Below are 24,022 nucleotides of genomic sequence, written 5' to 3'. Positions count from 1 at the left end.
AATTCCCAGGGGGCCCTTTGTATTGCACATAAAGTGATGGCGCTCGTTGGGATTTTTTTTGAAACGTACCTAAGTGTACATTTCGATCTGACATGTGGCACGTGCTAATTTGCCACGCTATCAGCTAAAGACAGCAGAGATGATTTGGAATCGCCTCTTAAACTTGATGAACATCTTCTGCGCCATTATCTCTATATACTGCCTAGTTACATTGTCTGACTATCCGTATCTGTACTTTTGTATGTTATTTTGTACTTGCTCATTATGACTCCCCTGATGCCGCACTTCTTCTTCTACCTCTACCGGCTGCGCTATTGTTGATTGTATATTTTACTTAGTTCATAATGTTTATTAACCCATTTGTTCATAGAACCAATTGTTGATACGAAATCTACTGCCCTCATCCGTGTTTTCCTAATCAACTGCGTATGGTCCGATATCTCCAATCGTCCTTAGCCACCCGGATCTTACCGTGGGTCGACCACACTGAGCAGCTTGGAACTGACGAAAAGTTATATACCAGTTAGTTCAATAAAGATTTGAACGATGCGCCAAAATGAAACAACTAACGCGAATATGGAGATGGTTTGAGAAGTAATGCACTTCACAGAACGTGGTACCAAATGTTAGAGGTGGATAAGCAAGACAGCGGTATGAAGGGGAAACGAGATCAATTTACATCACATACATACCTCTGTCCTCCGATTTGGAACGAAGCCGGGGATCCACGCATGAAGAAATAATTCTTTTTCGTCCAGTCGTAACGCTAGTCACAGGAGAGGAACGAGAAAAGCATAGAATTGCGAGGTACATAAACAAAAGGGGTGAAAGAGGAGATGGCAATCTGAGGGGCTCTGCCTGGGATTGGTCCTGTGACGCTTGATATGTGGCGGACCGATGTGACCTGAGTGGAGAACGAAAAACTACGCTAGCTAGGTAGTATAACAAATCGAAGCATCCACGAAAAATGCAACAACCGCTCGCTACAGGTCGCAAAATGTACGATGTCATGTTTCGCACCAAAATCCAATCACTACTGTCGATAACTGACTGGAACAGTGTCACAAATGCTTGAATCCACTAGCACAGCACCATGACACACATGGGTCTGCGGTGCAGTGGCCACTCTGACAAAACCAATTCGTGTCCAGCAACCATGATGATCATTGACGTCGAGATTTTCTAAGGGCAAACGTGGGAAGTATACCGTTACTTCTGATTCCCCCAAACGGACACATGATGTTTTCTCGTTTGATGACGAAACGTTAGCAGGTTAATTACCAAGGTCGGCGAAGAGATCAACAGCCACGTGATCAACAACCAATGAGACTTAGGTGGCCGTTGATTAGATCGCCAATTTGGGCAATTTGTTTGCGAACGTTTCACCACCAGGCGAGATACCATCATCAGTGCGTTGAGGTTGCAAGGTACCATAGCTTGTGCGTACACTGACGCCAAACTTCTGAGCAGTCCAAAGACAAAACAACCGACGAATTCACTCAACGCTTGCACTGTACAATTCACTGCTTGGAGCTTTCCAATCACAGAAAACATATTACCTATTATTTTAATCTTAAGGCTGGGAATAGGGAGACGTTCAGATATAGGACGAGTAGACACCTCGGGATGTTACAGTCAGTTCATTCACCAACAAAGCCATACACAGCAGCTGGATTTTTAAAGCATACCTTAGAATCCATCGAGATCAAAATTCGCAATTGATGTAGAAGTTTTATCGACGTAATATACTACTCATAAGGCTGCTGAAAGGTATTCGACGGCACACAACCGGTTTTACCCTTCTCGGGGCTCATCAGGTAGACGCAGTCCCGTCAATCTGATGCTTTACTCGAACCCATATTGGACGGATTTTGACAAATACACTCATTTGCATACCAATTTTGACGATAGACTCACATCATCTCTCATTTGTGATGTTCTTACATGCACCGCGATATCTCGAATGTCGTACCAAATGAAACATGAGACGGCCTAGTACGGCGCATTCAATTGCTTAAGAACATCATAAACGAGAGATTCAGCTGGGTCCCAGGCCAGTCTCGCGTCCAAACCAAATTGGTATGCAAATGAGTGAATTTGTTGAGATGTGGGTCTTTGTTGCCACTGTTTCCCTCATCAGAAACAGCGACCATTTTCGATGCCGCAGTACTGGGTTCATAGAATTATTGCAAACAGGTTGAGTAGCACAATCAGGAAACAGCCTATCGGACCGATGGTACAGCACAAACAAAGTGCTTATACAAACCATCACCACCACCGCCGTCCATTCAAGCAGACGAGATGTCAGCGGTGCCTCAAATGTGGATGTCGTATACACAACCAACTACCGTTCCCAATTTATCGGCGTGGCACATCGCTAAGCGTAATCAACGACAACACGGGCTATCTGATCGCTGTGCTCAACTCGCAAGGCTTGGGCCTGACAACAGTGCCAACAAAGTATGGACCCAAAGATTACATTAGAAAGAGCATAAAATCAGGTTTCCTCAGAGGAAGCAGCGTTTCAACAGTAGAAGACTTTAAGTCCAGTACGGCCATATGGATAAGTTTGCAGTTTACATTCGTCACTTAGGTTCGGAACATTTGGTAACCTGTAAGCGGTCCTATTGTCCAATCGAGACATGTGTTTTGATGCAAAAATCTGAACAAATCACTTTTGTAAAGTTTAGGACATTCTACACACAAAATATCTTCATATGAATGTTGGTGGAGGTCAAACAGCCAGCGGCTTCTGACGGACTTCAGATAGGGGCTAGAAAAAGGCAACGAGATGAGGAATTCAAGAGTTAGGACAGCTGTTCGCTTCGGCGAACAGGCATTAACTTGCCTTGAAGTCTGGGGACCAGTGAAACACGCAGGTTTCTCCTGTACCGTAGAAATGCTGGCTGCAGTGCATTGTTTCCGACATGAGTGCACCGAACACCATTCCGCTGGTGTCGCGGATGAGCAGCAACACACCAGCAGTCACGTTGCGAGCTTTGCGGTAAAGCGTGTGCAAGCTGTAACCATCCTGTTCGGTTTTGTAGATGAGTCGCAAGTTTGAACCGATCCAATGAGTGGGAAAGTTGGCGCCAAGCTGTAGTGGAAGTGCAAAAAGTGCATTAATTCTATTTGTGAAACAAGAAAGACGGAACGATTCAGTATTATCACGCACCCACATTCAATCCATTCCCCATGGTTGAGATGACGGAATACTTTCACGTTGACAACAGACAAGTACGTATTCCAAATGTGGGTGTCGCGCCCGTTCACAATGCCGAAAGTGTTTGCCCTCAAAGACTTTATTAGAATGTGTAGAAAAGAGCTTATGGTGTGTTCTTGACAGACGACACTACTTCTTAGGTTGTTGAAAACCCTTCGACAGCCCAAAACCGGCTTCATCCTACTTTGTGGTCATCGCATACGTGTAGTCTCCGAGTGCACGTCAAACATACGTACTACTCGAATGACACATTGGTGAAATACACTCACTAGCAAAGTAAGTTAGTTTTGACGGGAGACTCAGCTGATTCTCGGGTGAATCTCTTGTTGATATATATTTTAACTGCATGTGCTTACACAAAGACCAACCCAGGTTTCAGCTGATACGATAATCAAGACAGTCTTTATGCGCAGAGCTGATAATCTAACGAGTTGGGGATGTAGGTGAGCGAAACAGAGTTGGACATGAGTGCACACCCTTGACATTGTTAATTTCATGCGAAACAGCTACGTTCAATTCTAACCGCAACGTATTATACACCAAACGACTTGAATGTCACGTAAAATGTGCTTGGAGTGCAAAAATGTGTGCGCTAGACAAACACTCCCCACAAGGACGCCCACAGTAGTAGAACAGCCGACTGAATGGTTTCAACGTGGTTCAGGACTTCAGAAAAATACCAGAACAACGGAATCTTAGAGGATGCTGATCGAGTGAAACGGAACAATCTCTCCTCAAAGAAGCTGTTGATAATGACGGCTACATTTCACGGACAAAATGAATGAAAATCCGGATTCATCATAGACGTTTATCACACGCGCGGGAGGGTGGGGAGATGACTGGTGGTGTAGCCCATCTGTATATTGACCTGATTGACAAGATCTGATGCTTGCGTACAGTTAGATAAAGAAAGACGGTATCTGAAAACCGGATACACATCGGCAAAAGTCCCGGCGAATACAGTACTCAACTCTACCCAAACCGTGTAGGAAACAGATTGTGAGTCCTGTGTTGGTTCTCTGCCAACAGACGTTTCGAGAGCAACCTGGCAGTGGAAAGGACATCGGCGGTGACCCAGGAAAGAGGCATAAAGCATAGAGTCTCGACTTTTCGCGGCACAGCACGTGACGTTACGTTAACGTAGTCAGGTGCTTTAAAGTGTCCGGAGACAAATCGCGGCACAGTGACGTTACGTTAACGTAGTCAGGTGCTTTAAAGTGTCCGGAGACAAAGTAACCATTTCACAACACATAAGGCCGACTTACGTCTTCCAGCATATCATTCGAAAGAATGGCACTGGTACCATTGTACATGTTCGGCAGCGGGGTCGCTGATTCCATACATTCCAAAGCTTCTTCGACCATACTCCGACGACTAAGTGACTTATTGTGTTCATCGTCAACCTGACAAGGACATGCGACAAACATATCAAAAGGAGCAGATAAGAGGGCACCGAAACAAGCGAAATGGATGACAATAAGAAATAATGTTGTGGATAAAGGTGGAAAGCAGGTCCGATTGGAAACGGCATTCATACTCGCATTGAAACGCTCTCTAGTATCATGTGAGATAGCCACCGTCAATGAAAACATCAGTGGTGAAGAACAGACAAAGAGGGAGAAGGGATTAGTGCTATCCACAACATGAAAGATGGTTACGGGCACGGGATGTGCCACATCAGCATATCCGTTCAACAAAACAAGAGCATTTTGTTCTTTTCCTTGGTTGTGTGCACTATAACTCGTCGCACAGTTGACGAGCGGCAGTCACGTGAGAAAGACGTCCAGGGGAACATGAAGACGTGTGGGAAAACAATCAAAATATTTCACGGAAGAGTCACGGGACAGGATAATGAAAGGACTGAGGGGTAATCAGAATACCAGCTGATGGTGAGTGCATGTGATATTTTTAGAAAAAAATTAGTTTTCAGAAAATTGTTGGATTTCAAACGTTACCACGGTTACCATTCTAATAGATCTCAGGTGGAAAGATTACCACTGTGAATGGAACGCATTACTCGGGTTTTCCTAGATACCGTATTACAGTAGAACGATTCAATTCGGTTCCGTTCAGATAGAGCAATAAAAAACAATTCACGCGCATTGTCCTCCTACAGAAAATTGTTCAGGTATGTCAAGGTCGTATTCGACAAGTACACGCACTTGAATATCAATTTGATTATCGGGCGAAATTCAACAAAATCCCACATGAATCTCTCGTTTGTGATATTTTTCGACTGAATGTGCTGCAGCTCATGTTTCAGGTGGTACGAAACTCAAGATAGCACAGTATATTTTCATATGAGAAACTACTCATGAGGTTGCTGAAAACTCTCCGACAGCACATGACCGTCTTTATTGAGGCTCATCAGGTAGGCGCAGTCCATGAGCTTCCGTCTACTTGAACCGAAATTGCAAGAGGCTCGACATACGCAATCATTTGGTATTCACGGTAGATTCACCTGAATCCCAGGTGGACCTCTCGTTTACGATACGGTTGAATTGTCCAAGGAGACATCGCGATAGCTTCCTAGACTACGACTAGTTCCGCTCACCTGCAAGTGCTAATGAAGAAGACACCTGTATTTGGACTAGTCTCACCAGGGTGTGCTAACCTAGTGGTCGACAGTGAGTTTGACACTTGTGACACAAAACCCTATCCTGGGAAGGAAAAGGAAAAATCAGAACAGGGTTCGATTTCGCGTAATTCAGATGCCAGCGTTGATTGACTGCCTGTAATTTCAAACTTGTTTCGGCTTGGTAAGCCTTATTCAACCACATGTGTTGCGCCGACTGATAATGAGCAGTTGACCGTAGAAAAAAGACGGAACGACAAATGGCCGAGAGTGCAACATTATAATAACAGCAGAGGGGGACCCTAAACTACTGTACGTTTACTTAAATCCGCCAGTTATGTTTAGGGATGACGGCTACAGAATGAAGTGAACCGAATCGGCCATACATTCACTGACACCAAAGCAGTCATTGTCATTCGGAGGGCGGCCTTGGGTGGTGCAGCTTCACAAAGCTTAACCATCCAAGGGTAAGCAACCAGATAAACGGCAGCGCGCCCCGACAATACGGGGAATCATAATATGAGATCCAGGGGCAGCATTTTTTCGTCCCCTACGACATCAGTGAATGGAAATAGGATGGTTCCTCCGAGAGACAGGCATGTTCATAATCATGGAAAACGGCAAAGTTGCCTTCCTGCAAAGAAGGATGACTAAAAAAACCACACTCCGGTCGACCAACGGTACAACCATGACACACGACCAACGGTTGATCGTGGCGGCCCGGTGCGACTCCAAACGCGTCTGTCGTGTGCACTAGAATAAATATTTGGGCAACTTTGACTCACTCTGCTGGTCCCAGGCAAAGTCTCCGATTCAACCTTATTGCCTACTAATATACAGGTTAGATTTTTCAGTTGAAGACTCAAAATGGGATGGTTCAAACGAGCCCCCTTCCTCCGCCCGGGAAAGTGGAAGGAATCAACCACCTTTTCCGCTCCTCATTCGCTGACTGTCAATCTTACTCATACACCTTCCCCACCCTTCAAGTGGTCAGCAAACATCCATTCAGGTGCCAATCACTAAACAAACGTTTCGTGTCTAACCTATCGTCCAGTAAAATTAAACCGGAACAAACCTTAAATTCGATCCACGTTATGATATTCAAAATTGGACAACAAGGGTCTGTTCTTAAAACTCTATTTTAATTTCTGTCGGTGCGTTTACAAAACGCATGCAAAACGTCGGTTCGTCCGTACAACACAAATCGTTTAGGATGAGTTCGGATGTTCTACATCCCACGTTTTGGACGTTTGGCGACTCGCACGCAGCGGCTCCTGCTCAGTGCCACGGCTGAAAGCACCGAAAGACGGCAGTTCTGAGGAAGCTGCACTTTGCCGAGATCGGTCACCATTAGTTCGGTCAACAAAAAGGGCAGGTATTGTCATTATGGTGGGTCATATGAAGAAACGCAGTTCAGTAGAAAATTCGGAATTGATGCTCATTCCACAGGCCAGCGATTTTTCCAGTTGTTTGCTAAACAACCTGTTCCTACCGGTACGAACTTTTTTTTCAAAAGTGCTCGCACCCTTACCTGGGGGTTAGTGCAGCCGCAAACCATTCATGTACGCAGCTGGATGATGTGGCTAACAGTTACCCGCAGAGAGAGAGACAAATATGGACTGTTATCCATTCTGGGGTAGCCAACCCGTTTCCGACTATGTCTGTACGCGCTCACTTATCGAGTCACTTTCAATGTAGTTCATGTGGGCCGACGAGGATCCTTCACACAGCGCGTATTCCCAGCTCAAAAACATCAAGATGGCCGGAACTAAAAGAACATACTGATAACGAAGGCCATTCAGAAGATGAACGGAGAACAGCGAAAGGAGTTATAGCTTTGCTTTTCAACTTTTCCGAAGCCAAACGGTTTCAAAAAAAGAAAACTGGATAGAGTGGGGGTCACCTGCTGGTGGATGCTGGAGAAAAACAAGCAAGCAGCTAGCAACCACGCTGGTGCACGGAAGCTTTTAATACACCCCATAAGCGAGATGGCCCGAGTGGTTAGAGCACGAATTTACTGACCGGAAGGTCCGTGGTTCGAACCCGACCTCTGCCTCTCGACTTCCCCTGTCTAGGCTTGGCCAACCTGGCAGTATCCCAGCCCTCGTGCTTCCTTCCTTCGGGTGGCATGGCAGCTAGGCACCGGAAGAGTGCTACAGCTGAACGCTTTCTTTATAAGCGTGAGTCTATAGAACGAGAGCGATGAAAGACCACGGAAACCCAGGTTGAGAAACGATGACATCTTAATTAAACTGATTCGATTAAGTGGGTATCAGTGGGGCGATTTGCAAAATTATGGAAAATCGCCTGTGAGGCGGTTTATTTGTTCCGTCGGCTAACTGAAACTTCACTCAGTTAGACTGGATCGTGTCCGTGCATGATTAGTACACCACTGCCACATTGATTCTGAGTTTTTTGTAGCCCGTTGCCACAGCAGGCAGTTTGGTAGATTGTGTAACTAATTGGTCTCAGGATCGCGAAGTTCGTTATCTGTGATCTGATTGGTTATTCCTCAATGTTAACACAGATTTCCATTTTAATACTTGGGACAGATCAATCACGTGTAACTCAACGTTCTGCTCAGTGACAGCTACATATATCGTGGGAGCTAGTATAAACTTCACTCAGACTGGATCGTGTCCGTGCATGATTAGTACACCACTGCCACATTGATTCTGAGTTTTTTGTAGCCCGTTGCCACAGCAGGCAGTTTGGTAGATTGTGTAACTAATTGGTCTCAGGATCGCGAAGTTCGTTATCTGTGATCTGATTGGTTATTCCTCAATGTTAACACAGATTTCCATTTTAATACTTGGGACAGATCAATCATGTGTAACTCAACGTTCTGCTCAGTGACGGCTACATATACGAACTGTTCGCTCCACAGTGGCCAGTTTGACGACCCAATACATAGCGTTTGCTTTGAGAAGATGGGCAGTGTAGTGATCAAAAAACACTGATCATCAAACCGCAAAACGCGCAGAATATAAGCACATACCAAATGACTGCTAGAGGAGGAGGAAGTGAGTCGCTTGTTGTGATTTGCTCCCACACCCGCACGAAGAAGGAAGGCGAAAACTTCTGCGATTCTGCGAAATGAACAAAGAACCGACGACAAGCTATGTTGACCAGAAGTTAGGATGAACACACTAAATTGAGTGTAGATAGGAAAATATGAAAACATATAGTAATTACGGCCCACCCAATCACCGATTGACGATGGCGACAAGCAAACCAGTCGAGAAGAGATCAGCGTGAGTATAGGCCAGACAGACAGATATCAGCAGGAGTAGAACTAAAAACTGTGCAATCTGAACCCGTGAACATGCGTTTACTATCATGGCATGGCTTAAAACACCAAGATAGCTCAAAGAAAACCAAAAAGAGCTTGGAGTGATACAGTAACGCAGACACTTCCACCAAACTGACAGAAACTGCGCTCCTTCAGAGTTTGCATTTGGTCACAAGGAGAAAACTTACCTGAAAGGTGACGAAGTTGGATCGAGTGGTTTATACCAACTCCTGAAGTTAAAACACGATTGGAGCATGACAAATCCTTCTACGGAGCGTAACATGAGAAAGCACTTTCTTCATGGAAAACATGGAAGATAGCATAGTTCTTCCACACTTTCACTCATCACCATCATGATTATCAGCTGTAATAACCTCGTGCTTGTCGTATAGTGGTTATAGCTGCCACGGTTTCGTTCGCCGATGGTTTGGGGAGGTAGTGTAGGTAGCTGCGCATAGGAGGTGGCAGCTGATATAATTAACGCGTAAATATAGGACTGTCAATGGGGTTTTAAGTGGGGAGATGGGAAAGGGAGCCAAGCATTGAAGGCAATAACTCGGATGCACGAGCACCAACGAGGGCGCGACTGGGTCGTGTCTGACAATGTTTCCAACCATTGATGTGGCTCGTCTCGGGGTCCTCATCCAGGGAGATGATAATGACCAGAGCAGCTGAGTTTGCTGGTAATGGCTTTCATACTTCGTTGCCACACTCTCCTTGGCATTCCGCGATTCGACATCGCACACAATCAGTTTTACTGAGAAGAACAATTGTTAAAAGACATGAAGTCGGAAATTCTAATAAGGGCCACATGTTTTAGTATGGTGGTTCGGTTACCATGGCGGACCTTTCTCAAGGATTGCTTCCAAAATGAAATACAAAACGAATGAAAGAGCAACACGAGTTCTTAGTAGTTCGTTCATGGAGATGCACTCACAAGTCGGAGAGGAATGTGGTATTTGGCGAGTGCCACTGAGTGAAGTAAGGGGATGTCATGTTTCCATTGCACCCGGTACTCACGTGGATGTGAGATCAGATAACTCCGATGCGTACAGAATAAAGTGAAAGAAAATAGGCCTAATGCAAGATTAGACGTTCGGCTCGGGACACGGGACGAAAGGCTTATATCTCAGGTTTCAACGTAGTCTACAAGATGGCAACTGTGGTGTCACAGCTACCCATGGTCCTACTCGAGGCGAGTTAGCGCAAGCCTAGACGTTCGGCCCGAGACAGGGGACGAAAGGCTTATATCTCAGTTTTCAACGTAGTCTACAAGACGGCAACTGTGGTGTCAAAACTACCCATGGTCCTACTCGAGGCGAGTTAGCGTTACAATAACCTAGGGCTCTTCGTAAACAACGAACGAATTTGATACCAACACGGCACGATTCAGTGTGGACGCCAGTGCTTATATACACAGACTAGGGTATCCAGGGAATAAGGGGCGGGGAGCTGGTTCAGCACATTGCCATCCCATTTGAACGACAAAAGTTAACTAGGGGCAAGTGCTGATATAAAGGTGTCGCAAGATTCACAATATCTGTTTCACTGGCGCGGGGTCCTTGTCCTAACATCTGTTTCAGCGTACAGTGGAAAACACTGCCAACACCCCAACTGAAAACACCTTTTGAAAGATACGGCAATGTGACAGGAGACGTAACAAAACAGAGACCTTCATCACCTTGGACTGATGGACCCAGACAAGGCAGCCTGTGCACCTCTGATCAACAGCTATCGCAAAACATCTACACATGGGTTTGATAGACAGAGCAAACAAGGACAAAAGCCCTAGAATCGATGGATAGCATTAACCCGACTTTAACAGTTGTAAAGACGGTCCCTACTGTGAGTGTATCCGACGAGCGACAGTTGCCAGCAGCTCAACTTCAAATTACTCAGCATAGTAGCCCGTCATTACTAGGTATTGTTGGTGGGAACGTAGACAGATATACAGCAACTATTTGCCAAAATGGAGTTGGTATCACGCAAAAGCGTTGGTTCCCTTGGCTGCTCGGTATAATTCATAATTCCTTTGTTTGGCTAGTCATACCTAGCCCGGGTTCTGTGGAGGCTGCCGTTAACACCGAGGTGCACCACATGTAAATCCTTCACCAGTTCTCGTCTCAATTCCGCTGGTGCCACTATACGATCACCCTTAAGCGGCACATCTTATCCGGTAGGTTGGCGGTCGCTGTGGACTTCCACTGATACGCTTTATTTTACGGTCAGCTGTTACTAGGTAGTTGGATAAATTCTCTCATAACAGGATGACGCTTCGTTGCTTCTATGGTCCTTGAAAAATTAGCAACAGGTATTGATGTGAAGGTGATGGTGCAGAACAGTTCTAAGCCTGAGACTGGTTTTTCATCACTTGGACTGTAAGCTTTGGACAGTGGGTCAGCGGTACACATCTGCGTTTTCGGTCGTTAAGATAGCCCTTAACCCCACTTCTAAAGTCAGACTAACATTCCCTGTAAGTGGCTCGGGGACTACGTTGATTGGTTGATTACGGTCAGTGAGAACAACGACCTTTCTACCAAACTTACTGCACTAAACCACAACTGAGGATTCGTTTTCAATATGTACACGGTTCACTGATTCCTGGATCAGATTGGAACTTCTGTAATCTACCGCTTTCCCTGGCTGCACCGTTGCTAAGCCGGTTTGATTACTATCACATTGAACGACGAGAGCTAACTTCCGATCGTTATAAGCAAGTAGAGGAGCTTCAGTTACTACAGCCTTAATCTGCTCAAAATCATACTTTTACCCTTCATTTCAACGCTGCTGAATCACCTCATCTCCGTTTGCGTATAGCATTCACGAGATCGGGTAGATGTTACAGAAAACGACCCAGAAAGTTAACCACTCCGTTTAACCTTGTTAAGGTCTTGGAATTCGTCAGGTTTCTCGTCTAGGTGAGAGGGACTGACTGAGGTTGAAATGCTTAACTTTGGCGTGTGTCTCTTTATCTGTCTACAAACCATTCATCGTGCTGACCGAAAGCTTTGGAATGTTGGCCCTAAAATCAGTCAGTTCATGGACTGAATAAATCATCAAGAAACCGACAAAAAGTGCTATGACCTGAAGAACTAGAAGTGTGCAAGGGATTAGTCACCATGCGTAGGGTTGTCCACAAGCCTGAAGACTTAGGATGCAGGTCAGTTGTATGACTTGAAGTCCGTTACCGTTGATCCGTGTGCGACATGACTTCAAAAGTTATGCGTGGAACACCCGGGAGAAGATAAAGACAAGTGAGACTGAATGATTGTGGATGTGCAAATATGACACAAGATTGGAGTCACCCATCTTCCTCACAGCCTATGAATTTCCAGGCTTTGGAATTAGAGGCGATTTCAGTTAGCAGACGAAAGACACCAAACCGAACGATAAGTTGAAGACATGTTGTAGGAAAGAGGCGACGATCACAGTAAAAAAAACGAGCGCGAAAATACAGTGTTGCCTTGTCAGGATGCGTTAGAAAGATGCATAAACGCCAGTTCACCTCATAACCTCGATACAAGGCAGTAAAGTGATTTGGATGAGTGTCTGCATACCTCCTCAGTCATATTTTAGTATGATCGTCAGGTTAATAATTATGGCGCACAAAACCCATGCACAGCAGGACGGAACACAGACCACGAGAGTAAACTGCTCATTACGATGCATTGATTATAACAGAAGAGGGCTGACATTTGATGCGGGAAGAAGTTTGAACCGTTCTTCGGTGTGATCTTAATAGATCTTCCTCTTCCTACCCATGCCAATCAAAAGCGCCGAGGTTTATAAGCCTGAGACTGGTTTTTCATCACTTGGACTGTAAGCTTTGGACAGTGGGTCAGCGGTACACATCTGCGTTTTCGGTCGTTAAGATAGCCCTTAACCCCACTTCTAAAGTCAGACTAACATTCCCTGTAAGTGGCTCGGGGACTACGTTGATTGGTTGATTACGGTCAGTGAGAACAACGACCTTTCTACCAAACTTACTGCACTAAACCACAACTGAGGATTCGTTTTCAATATGTACACGGTTCACTGATTCCTGGATCAGATTGGAACTTCTGTAATCTACCGCTTTCCCTGGCTGCACCGTTGCTAAGCCGGTTTGATTACTATCACATTGAACGACGAGAGCTAACTTCCGATCGTTATAAGCAAGTAGAGGAGCTTCAGTTACTACAGCCTTAATCTGCTCAAAATCATACTTTTACCCTTCATTTCAACGCTGCTGAATCACCTCATCTGCGTTCGCGTATAGCGTTCACGAGATCGGGTAGATGTTACAGAAAACGACCCAGAAAGTTAACCACTCCGTTTAACCTTGTTAAGGTCTTGGAATTCGTCAGGTTTCTCGTCTAGGTGAGAGGGACTGACTGAGGTTGAAATGCTTAACTTTGGCGTGTGTCTCTTTATCTGTCTACAAACCATTCATCGTGCTGACCGAAAGCTTTGGAATGTTGGCCCTAAAATCAGTCAGTTCATGGACTGAATAAATCATCAAGAAACCGACAAAAAGTGCTATGACCTGAAGAACTAGCAGTGTGCAAGGGATTAGTCACCATGCGTAGGGTTGTCCACAAGCCTGAAGACTTAGGATGCAGGTCAGTTGTATGACTTGAAGTCCGTTACCGTTGATCCGTGTGCGACGTGACTTCAAAAGTTATGCGTGGAACACCCGGGAGAAGATAAAGACAAGTGAGACTGAATGATTGTGGATGTGCAAATATGACACAAGATTGGAGTCACCCATCTTCCTCACAGCCTATGAATTTCCAGGCTTTGGAATTAGAGGCGATTTCAGTTAGCAGACGAAAGACACCAAACCGAACGATAAGTTGAAGACATGTTGTAGGAAAGAGGCGACGATCACAGTAAAAAAAACGAGCGCGAAAATACAGTGTTGCCTTGTCAGGATGCGTTAGAAAGATGCATAAACGCCAGTTCACCTCATAACCTCGATACAAGGCAGTAAAGTGATTTGGATGAGTGTCTGCATACCTCCTCAGTCATATCTTAGTATGATCGTCAGGTTAATAATTATGGCGCACAAAACCCATGCACAGCAGGACGGAACACAGACCACGAGAGTAAACTGCTCATTACGATGCATTGATTATAACAGAAGAGGGCTGACATTTGATGCGGGAAGAAGTTTGAACCGTTCTTCGGTGTGATCTTAATAGATCTTCCTCTTCCTACCCATGCCAATCAAAAGCGCCGAGGTTTAGTCTGAGCCATGGGATACGGGCCAGAATACTGGATACACATTCTGTAACCCGGGAAGCATCACCACTAAAATTCACCCGCTATTTCCTCGAGAGTAGGTATAATTCTCACAAGAAATAACCATGATAAAAAAATAAAAGACTCTAGTTGACATGCGAAGTGATGTTGAAGCTAGAACTACGTGAAATGCACTTCTATTTTTATGCGGTGCAGTTTTAAACGCGCTCATGACGGTTTCGGTGTAACGGTGATACTACTGATGGGGAGGAATGCGAGTAGTATGTGTTGTTCGTGGAATTTCGCTTTGCGTCTCTTGAACAGGGGAGATCTGTTGCGGAATTTGTGGAGTCGCCTTGTAACATTTGCTTGGATTTGAGCAATGAATGATTGGAGTCAACGAATATCCAGGAAAGTTCAAGGTGACGCGTTCAGAAGAAGATGGATGCCCAGTTTTGTGAATAAGATGCAAATGAGAGTTTTGCTTCCCTGTCCAATAGTCTTTAACCGGTCAGTTGGCATTTTCTAATAAATAACTCCGTAGCGAAGGCCTTCTTCCTTTCACTGGTAGTCATGACAACACCAAGCACTGCTCTCAGCTCTGACAAACTCTTACGCAAGACGAAGAGGTTTGGCAGTGGTTTGTTTAAGGGGATTTGCGAGGTGTCACTTTCGCCGGTGACGCCATTCCACTGCCTTTATGGAGCGCTTTGGTCTTCAGGACAACATGTAAACTAAGTTTCCAACATGAAAAAAACGTTCAGCTGTAGCATCCTTTAGGTGCCTAACTGCCATGCCACCCGAAGGTTCCACGAGGGTTCGGATACTGAGAGGTCGCCCAAGCCTAGACAGGGGAAGTCGAGAGGCAGAGGTCGGGTGCGAACCACGGACCTTCCAGTCAGTAAATTCGTGCTCTAACCACTCGGGCCATCTCGCCCCGACATGCTGTGACTACTGCTCTATATCACACGGCTGTGATGCCAGTTTCGTGGTCCTTGCGATTCCTGCTTCGAATGCCGCGAACAGCTGTACAGCACTTACAGGCCTTCCAGCATTAATTGACGTCCATTGCAGGATAAAATCCAGATTTTCCTACGTGCAACAAGCCAATTCCAAGTTGTTACACCCGTTTTCTTTGTTTGTATGCTATCTCTAAGTCGACCAACGGGACTAAGTAGGAAGTCCTTCCACCTAAGTAGTCCTATCGACACAGATGAAAGCACAACTTCCTTCACGGGAGTTTCCGAGTTTCTGTTCAGCAGTTTACCTGGTGTCGGGTGAAGAAGACGAAAACTGTCAAAGTCGATTGCATTTTACAAAGTTTGCAATGCCCTCAAGCCGTGAAGCACTTTGTGCATCAACCATGGAAGCTTTTGTGAGTATACAATGTACCACTCGTCAGCTGTCGAAAACTAACGGGGGGCGAGATGGCCCAAGTGGTTAGAGCACGACTTAACTGACCGGAAAGTCCGTGGTTCGTATCCGACCTCTGCCTCTCGACTTTCCCTGTCTAGGCTTGGGCGACCTCGAAGTATCCGAACCCTCATGGAACCTTCGGGTGGCATGGAGTTAGGCACCGAAAGGGTGCTATAGCTGAACGATTTTCTTTCGAAGACTAACATTACATGCCAAAAGTTTGTCCAGGGAAACACGTGCAACTCGACAGCAGATAAAAAGGATTACAACAGGAGGGGTAAGTCACAAAATCGAGTCTGAATGGGAAAAATGAGTGTCGCCGTCAGACACTAGTTTTCGTACAAACGTTTTTAGAGAGGTCTCACGCGTTCGGAAGTCTGAGAGTAAAGATGTTCTAATGCTGAAAAACCCGCAGCGCGTTCTTTGCTAAACAAGTGCGTTACTGAGAACAGACCAGTCGAGAGAATCAAACGTGCGTTGGAAATCTAGGAATACCAGACTGCGAGTAAGGTCAAGTCACTTCCTGACGGAATGGCCGAATATCGCCTTTTCGCTTCATTTGACCTCAGACTGTCAACAGAAGACACCGAAATACGACTCGCCGTTGTATCCATATTATTGGTCAATCGCTAGCCAGCAGAAAGATGAGTCAAGTGCAAGTTAGGCTTACGGGTCACCACAGTTTAAATGACTACCTTTGGTTGATTTACACGTAGAATTTAGTCAAAGAGAGAGTGGACAGAAGCGTGCCGTACGTACACAGGTCGTTTGAACAAGCCGAGTGAAAGGGGTTTGAATAAAGCAGATTTTTACAGTAAAACTCCCAGTCATTTACTCACCTATCAGTAGGAATTTTGAAGGTGTGTTCCAAAGGACTTTGTTCTGCTTCGTGCACTAGCATTAGTCGCAGGAAAAGGGAGTTCTCCGCTTCAAGAATAATAAAATCATTATCCTTTATGTCTTCTGTGTGTGAACCATTGGCTGCAGCAGAAGAGTTGCGACCCAACGGGGAGCCGTCGACAGGGTGATCGGTTCCGTTGGTTGTTCTGTGCTCGGCCGATTCAGTCATCACTTGGTGTGGTGGGAGTTCCGACGGCGCATCGAAGGCATCCCCCGCGACACCACTGTCTATCTCTGAGTGACCTATCGTAAAATTAAACAACCCGCTACCAGTGAGGACAAGGTGGGAAATGACTATTGGTGTACCAAGTTGCCAGTGATGATAGTGGACAGCAAAATTCTACACTCTGCAGTCCAGTAGATTCTAGTTTTGATGAAATATGGGTTTTAAAAACATCCGATGAAAATCCCGTCCGTGTTTAGAAAAGTTACCAGTCCCAAGAGCTAAGCATGCAACTCAGTCAATAGACTGAGGAATGTTCAGAGAGATGTCCTCGGTAAAAAAGGCCCCTGCAGTTTTGGGCACAAAGAACAACAACAGTGACAGCTAGGCCGAGAAAACAAACATCTCAGTCAACGCCAGCAAATGTTTTGTCAACCAAGTTAACTTGGGGTAGAATCTAACTGTCTCAACGAATGAGTGCAGCATCATGTTCAGCAAAAAAAAGAAGAGATACAGAAAAGTCGCACTGATAACAAAGAGACAGATGGAAGTCACAGATGGAAGAATGATGCTACCCAGCTCAAGGGAGGGCAGCCGCTAGCTCATATATCAGTGTCATACTCCTAAAACAATGCAGTAACTACGCAACAGGCAAGATGACCTACCTGGTAGTATTTCGACTGACACATACACTAATCATTACACTTTCTCAGTGGATTGCACAAGAAAATGAATTGTATTTTCGAGCGAGGTTTGAAACAATTCCTAAGCAGGTAACGTACTAAGCTTCGCCGCTGAGAATCTGTTTCAATTTTGTTAGGCCAATCATTCGGTAGCTCAAAATAAGCAGAGAATCCATTATAAGCCTTAATCAGTCGTTCGAACCCGAGTTGATGTAAGTTTACACTATTTGCCCAAAAGCGCGCGTACACCTCATTGACAACGTACCCTCAAAAACATGAGCTATATGTTCAAGTTGGAATTGTGTACCTAGAACTATCTCCCAAGTAAGGTTTAACTATCCTTCGAGGTTGCATTAATAGTGAAAATAACAGAGAAATTATGAAAACACTACCACCTGATTCGTCAAATCAATCGCCACCAACTTCACCCGCACGTTAATGGAAAGTACGGCTAGATGCCAGAATGGTAAACCCAAGTGAGATGACCTGGAATGAAGAATGAAAATAACAGAGAAATTATGAAAACACCACCACCTGATTCGTCAAATCAACCGCCACCAACTTCACCCGCACGTAAATGGAAAGTACGGCTAGATGCCAGGATGGTAAAACCAAGTGAGATGACCTGGAATGAAGCATAGTTTAGTGGGCTTGAAAGAGCATACTCAAAATGTGAACGCTGTTTTGCTTCGTGAGATGGCAGCCGTCCTTCATTGAAGAGGTTCCGTAGGGTGTCTGACCAGACATCGTTTCAAACAAACATACAAACAAGCTGCAAACCTACATGTGCGCGCCAAGGTTGAACAGACAACGTGCATTTTTGACGACCAGCGTTGTGTCACGTGACTGTTGACAAAGACAATCGGGTTGACCAAATCTCTCGCTCGAAACTTTGGACTGGATGTGCAGCTCACTGAAACAATACTCATCAGGCTTTGTACAACTGACTGAAGTATCACATGGTGTTTCACTCAGCACAATAGTAAGTTATGAATCAATAAAGAGCAGTCAAAGTTCGTCTGGTTTTGCTCGGAAATTCATAGACAAATAAGGTGGTATTAGGAGCTCGTGCGTAGCGATCTTGACGCCCGTGTGCAGGACCGGCCAGCTGAATTCAGGACTGAGTTTTACACTTAGAGTCTGGTTAAACAGTTGACTGGCCACCACACTCTGAAAGCTGATACATCCAGTTGAAACTATACCAACAAAACGATGAGTTACTGCCTTCATACACCTATTGTAGAGGGTAGCACGACCTTCGCTCCAGATTGCCTCCTAGTACGGTTATCCGTAGTACGGATGCTAGCTGCTCTTCGGCTGACCCCTCCCACTTGACCTTTATATAATTAATGCATTCTGCGAATGGAGGTAGTCAGTCAGTGTTGCTCGCAAGGTTATTGCAACGCTCATATCTGACCAACACAGAATGACGGTAATTCTTGTTCAGGAATGGGATCGCCGAGCACGGATGAAAGGGTCCCACTTAGGGTGGGGGGAATAGACTCGACGCGGGAGGATAAATTGGCGGAACCGTGGTGTTTCGATAACGAGCCAAGCGGTAGGACAAAATCGTGTGGGACAATGTGAAAAAGAGACCTGGCTGGTAACGGTATGTGCGTGATAGACGAGTCTCAACTAATAGTTGATTCCATAGGCGATGTCATTTGAGAATTGGTGCGAGTGCCGTGTACACACTTGTACCGTGCACGTTCTATTGGACTGACTAAGTACTTTTGGACCACGCCGGTTAGTGAAAGAATCTGAAGCATGACAGATATTTGAATCCTCGTGATGTACGAATTCAGTCACGTACCGAAACGGGTCCACATGCAGTAAAAGAGATCAGATCAGTCAACGGAGCATTTTTTAAGTTGGAACTTGCAGGAATCCGATAAGCGTGTTTCAATACGAAAAATGGATTGGCTATGAGCACCCCAGTGCAGGTTGTTACGATATGTGCGATATATGGAACACACCGGAAAAATATGGCGAAACAATCGAGATATGTTAGTGGGTTGGGGACAACAAACCGCTTTTTGGAGTGTGTGCTTTACTGGCTATACCGGGGTTGAACGTGCGAATTTTAGTGTTCTGCGGCAAAATGTATGAATGTGATCACCTAAGAAGGCTCATCTGTAACTGAATGAACATTAAAAAGACGAGAACCGCGGTCACTGCTTTTAGTCAGAAGCTTCTGGAGTTGTAAAACAAAGGAAGTGCTGGACACGAAAAACGTCGTCCAGTTACCCACACCAATTTGCGCGGCTTGATTCAGATCAGCCTGGCTATGAACATGTCTATTCGCGATAAAGATAGACACAAGCTATGCATGACAAGTTTGACCGAAAATTATTGAAAATACAGATCGGACAAATCGGTGTTACCGAGCACATTCCGAGAGTTTGTAGCGATTATCCAATCTGATTAGTGCATTCGCGTCCATTGTCTCTCTCGTGCTTTGTTTTGTTCCACATCGTCACAGGTTAACAGCACCTACCATTTCATCAGCGCCTACTTTCCTCCTTTGCTAGGGAGACAGTATTTGTAAAGGTCACTCACTAGATCACAACTCACAAACCCTCAAACCACGAGACAATTTCTGTCCCAGTTGCAGCCTTAGCCGACAACATGTACGCTATAGTTTTCATGAAGAAAAGTACTCCCAAGGTTGCTGAAAACTCTTCGACAGCTCACGACCGGTTTCGCATTTCTTGCGGCTCATCAGGTAGGCGCAGGCTCCGAGTTTCCATCAACCTTATGCTCCACTTGATGTACATTATAACTTCCCTTCTGTTTGTTTACGCAGCTACGACCTGCGTCACACGCCAGGCTCACTAATTTCAACCACATCAGGCCAAATTGTATACATGTTCGTGCAAGCACCAAACAAGAAGGGACACCCCTCTCTTCACACTGCATACAACTCGGCCCAACACATAAGTACGCACACGCACAGGACAAGAAGTCAACTGAACTCCACAGGTCTTCACGGAACACGTGTAGCAGCGATACTGCGAAGAAGACACGTCCCGCCTCCGGACTTTTACTCATGAACTCTCAACAAGTGTCCTCAAACGACAAGTCACTTTTTTGCTTATTCCACTTTTCGCATTGTACCTATTTTTATCAAGTGCACCTAACTACTGTATTCATAATCATTCTGATACAACAGACATTTGTTAGTTCTTGTTACCTTATGATGATCAAGTTAATTACGTTGCAACTAGAGCACTAACAAGTTTCCAGGGTAATCGGATCTGAGAAGCCAAAACCGGTTCGTTAGAATGACTGACAAACCGGCCGAAAGAACCAAGTATCTAGCCGGTGAACACATCATCATGAGGTAGGATTTATCCACTAAGTCCAAGTGCCCAGTCGGTGCTTCAAACGTATTACGAACCAAATATCTTCACTACCGAAGCCCATCCTTACAAAACTGACACCACGTGTAAGCGGACACTATTCGACTTGCACGGGAGATGAAACACCTGCCAAAATCGGTCTACGCTTACTCAAGACCTATGGTAACCTGAGAAGAGGAGCAAAGCTACGTCACCAAATGAAGTCTACGGAGGACGTTACTGAAAATTCCCACACGGCATCACAGAAACCGACTTTGTTGGATTCCGAACCCAAGCTGACGCAATGGACAATGTGTGTCTTGATAAACAGCCTGACAGTATGGGAGCAGCTGTTCACAGGGATCCACTTAATCAGCCTTTTTTCTATTTCGTTACAGCGATATCGTGTCTGGCTTGTTCTCGCTTTTTAGCACTGCTATTGCCAGAGACTATCAGACAGTAGCGCTGACCTGGTACACCAGTATTGGAATCATATGGTCCGGTTTCGGGGACGCAAGAAGACGTAAAGCTCTAAACTTCAAAACACCCTTACCAAAACAGTTTTCTAAGTGACCAACATATTGACCGTACCAACGCATATGAGTCATGTAGGTCTCAGAAATGCGGTTGTAAGGGACGGGGGTAGAGTGACCGAATAGGTTTGCACCATAATTGTCCACATAACTGCGAGTTAGTCACACTGCCGATCAGATTCCCGTTATAAGACGATTTGATGTTCAACTACTAGTTGGGAGTCGCGGGTTAAAGCCTTCTTAGAGATTCGTAAGAAAGGCACTGCTAATAATCACAACTTTGCTGCCTAGCTTCCGATGATGTTCACAAATACACTCACTTGCATGTCATTTTAATTCTCACGGGTGAAACCGATCGTGGGCAGTCGGGGAGCTTTCAGCAACCTTGTAAGTAGTTTCCTGGGGAGCTTTAGCAACCTTGTAAGTAGTTTCCTTTATAGAAACACAATGATTTCATTCGGAGGAAAGCTCGACTTTCTAAATCTTCTAAAACTATCGACAAACAACAATAGCCTCTGGTACTCCTCGTTCGTTTATACCGCTTTTCGTAGTTGACTTGAAAGGCCCCAGCTATAGCCCATAACTCGAAAATATTGATTGTGTGATTTGGCTGCGATTGGCAGCCCTGCATATCCTTCCGTCAGATAAAAATGGTTGAGGCTCAACTATTGCTAAGTAACAGTTGTGTCAGTATGCCTTCTACTCTAAGCGAAACAGACAGTGATGCCTGGGGGATGATGTCATGAGCAAGCAGTTCTATGATTTCAAACTTACCTCCAAGGTCACGGGGAACACCTGCTACATGTCTGTCGTCTTGAGTGGAATCAGTCTTGTTCTGCTCTGACACATCGACCGACGAATGGTGCTGATGAATATGGGAGGGTGCTTGGTCACTAAAGAAAGACAAAAGGGTAGTCACATAAGACAGGCGGTGTCCAGGGAAAAGTTCGTAACTGTCAGTTTAATGGTAAAAACTTTGAAAAATCCGTTAGATCGCTGGCGAACTCATAGCGGCGTTTCCTAGCGGACAAAGTGAAAACATGAGTCTGTTACGGAAAAGCCTGATAATTTTATCAAATGAGAAAAGCGGACGCAGTCGGGAAAACTTTTTGCACTTAAAAGACAGCAGTTGAACGATATGAAATGACAAAATGACATACGGGGAGAAATTCTACCGATATCCTGTGGATCTCAAGAAGGTCGGTTTGAGAGCATTCAATCGAATTATTGTTCCGCCAACACTTAGGACCATGTGAATGGAAGCTAAAGGATGGCCTATAAACAATACCAAGGCACCCATCCTCCCTGGTACAAGTCATAAACGACTGTTCGAATAATAGGAAGTCAACCGTTTCTAAACCGTTAATTGGGGTTTGGAAGGTGTAGCTACCCAGTCTCCTACATACTTGACTGTTCAGCTCAGTCGCTCACCGGATCACGAGATGTCTTTTTTCCATACTCACAAACACGTCACATTAAGGTGACTCATCGGACATCGATTGTCCATACCATCTAGTGAGCGTACCAACTACTCATGTGCTGAGGCACCCACGTACCTACATATAGGGAAACCGAACACAGTCAACACACAGACTCGCGCGCGCTCAGGGAGCAGGAGGTCGACCACTCTCCACAAGTCCACGGACAACTATGGAACACGTGTAGCAGTCACGCTGCGAAGAAAAATACGTTTCCTTGTCCGGACTTTCGCCAAGGAACTCTCACAGAAGACAAGTTCCCCTTTTGACTTGCTCCCGTTTTGCATGGTATTTGTTCTTTCTCGTGTAGCAACCAACCACTGTCAACCATACTAAAAACGTTTATTAGTGCATACACCTGATTTGTATTATGTCCATCATCAGCAGTGCACTAATAAAGGCTTTGTGTAACCTGGGATCCTGAAACCCAGCTGGAACACGGGGGTGAAGTATACGAACTTTGACCTGTAGTCCAAGACATTGGTTAGTTGCATTGCCTCAGAGGGCGTGCACGAAGTTGAGCGCTTGTTTATCCGTAAAAAACGGGTACGGCCGAATTGTAACCTGTGGAGAATTCCCAACAGGTTGTTTTGATTTAGCCCTTGAAGAGGTATCCATGACTAACGCTCACCTTCCACAGAGATCAAGTAAAAGCGACTACCTATTGCTAAGTGAACCTTTGAATTAAGAGGCGTGCCCGAAAGCTCCAGCAGCTACCTAGAAGTCTTCGGTAACTTGTCCAGTTAGGTGTTTCGGAAGGCGCATAGTAATGGAGAAGAAAGCTGCGATCAGTCGCTATATATAAGACTACAAGATGAAATTTTTTGTGTGAATTACACATGAAGTATATGATATGCTTTTCGCATGGAAAATCGACGCAAATGAGAATGAAGTGAGCAGTAACATTAATGAAGTTTTTTGAGAGAGGCTAGGTCACAAAGAAAACGATCATAGATGAAAAATATCAGTCAAAGCTGGAAGCACTCAGTGAAGTGATGGGTGATAACTCGCTTTTGCATTAGCAACACACCAGTAGCAAAGGGATGCACTGAGATGTCACAGAACAAAAAGAAAAAAAACTGGCAAAGAGTGAGCAGAGGGTTGGTACTTGATGGGAATAAGGTGCTCACATATTAAAAAAGTAACGAGTTCACCTCGGAGGAAGATGATTTCAGCAGGATTGACACAGCACTCC

General features: G+C 45.1%; 2 protein-coding genes across 2 annotated transcripts in view; one reads left to right on the top strand and one right to left on the bottom strand.

Annotated features, from left to right (window-relative positions):
- Positions 1 to 688: 688 nt before the first annotated feature.
- Positions 689 to 24,022, bottom strand: part of T265_14408 (hypothetical protein) — a gene marked incomplete at both ends in the record, with an annotated part of 52,321 nt that continues 28,987 nt past the window's right edge. The window contains 6 exons of the mRNA XM_009173509.1: positions 689 to 766; positions 2,876 to 3,097; positions 4,489 to 4,626; positions 8,797 to 8,887; positions 16,569 to 16,872; positions 22,124 to 22,242. Coding sequence (XP_009171773.1) covers positions 689 to 766; positions 2,876 to 3,097; positions 4,489 to 4,626; positions 8,797 to 8,887; positions 16,569 to 16,872; positions 22,124 to 22,242 — 952 coding nt within the window. The remainder of the gene's footprint in view (positions 767 to 2,875; positions 3,098 to 4,488; positions 4,627 to 8,796; positions 8,888 to 16,568; positions 16,873 to 22,123; positions 22,243 to 24,022) is intronic.
- Positions 10,888 to 15,932, top strand: T265_07842 (hypothetical protein; the record flags this gene model as incomplete). Its single annotated transcript, XM_009173482.1, has 3 exons — positions 10,888 to 11,189; positions 15,094 to 15,454; positions 15,828 to 15,932. The coding sequence occupies 3 exons, from the start codon at positions 10,888 to 10,890 to the stop codon at positions 15,930 to 15,932; spliced, it is 768 nt and encodes a 255-aa protein (XP_009171746.1).

This window comes from Opisthorchis viverrini (genome assembly GCF_000715545.1).
Source record: "Opisthorchis viverrini unplaced genomic scaffold opera_v5_190, whole genome shotgun sequence".
Lineage (NCBI taxonomy): Eukaryota > Metazoa > Platyhelminthes > Trematoda > Opisthorchiida > Opisthorchiidae > Opisthorchis > Opisthorchis viverrini.
This window is presented reverse-complemented; position numbering and strand designations above follow the sequence as displayed.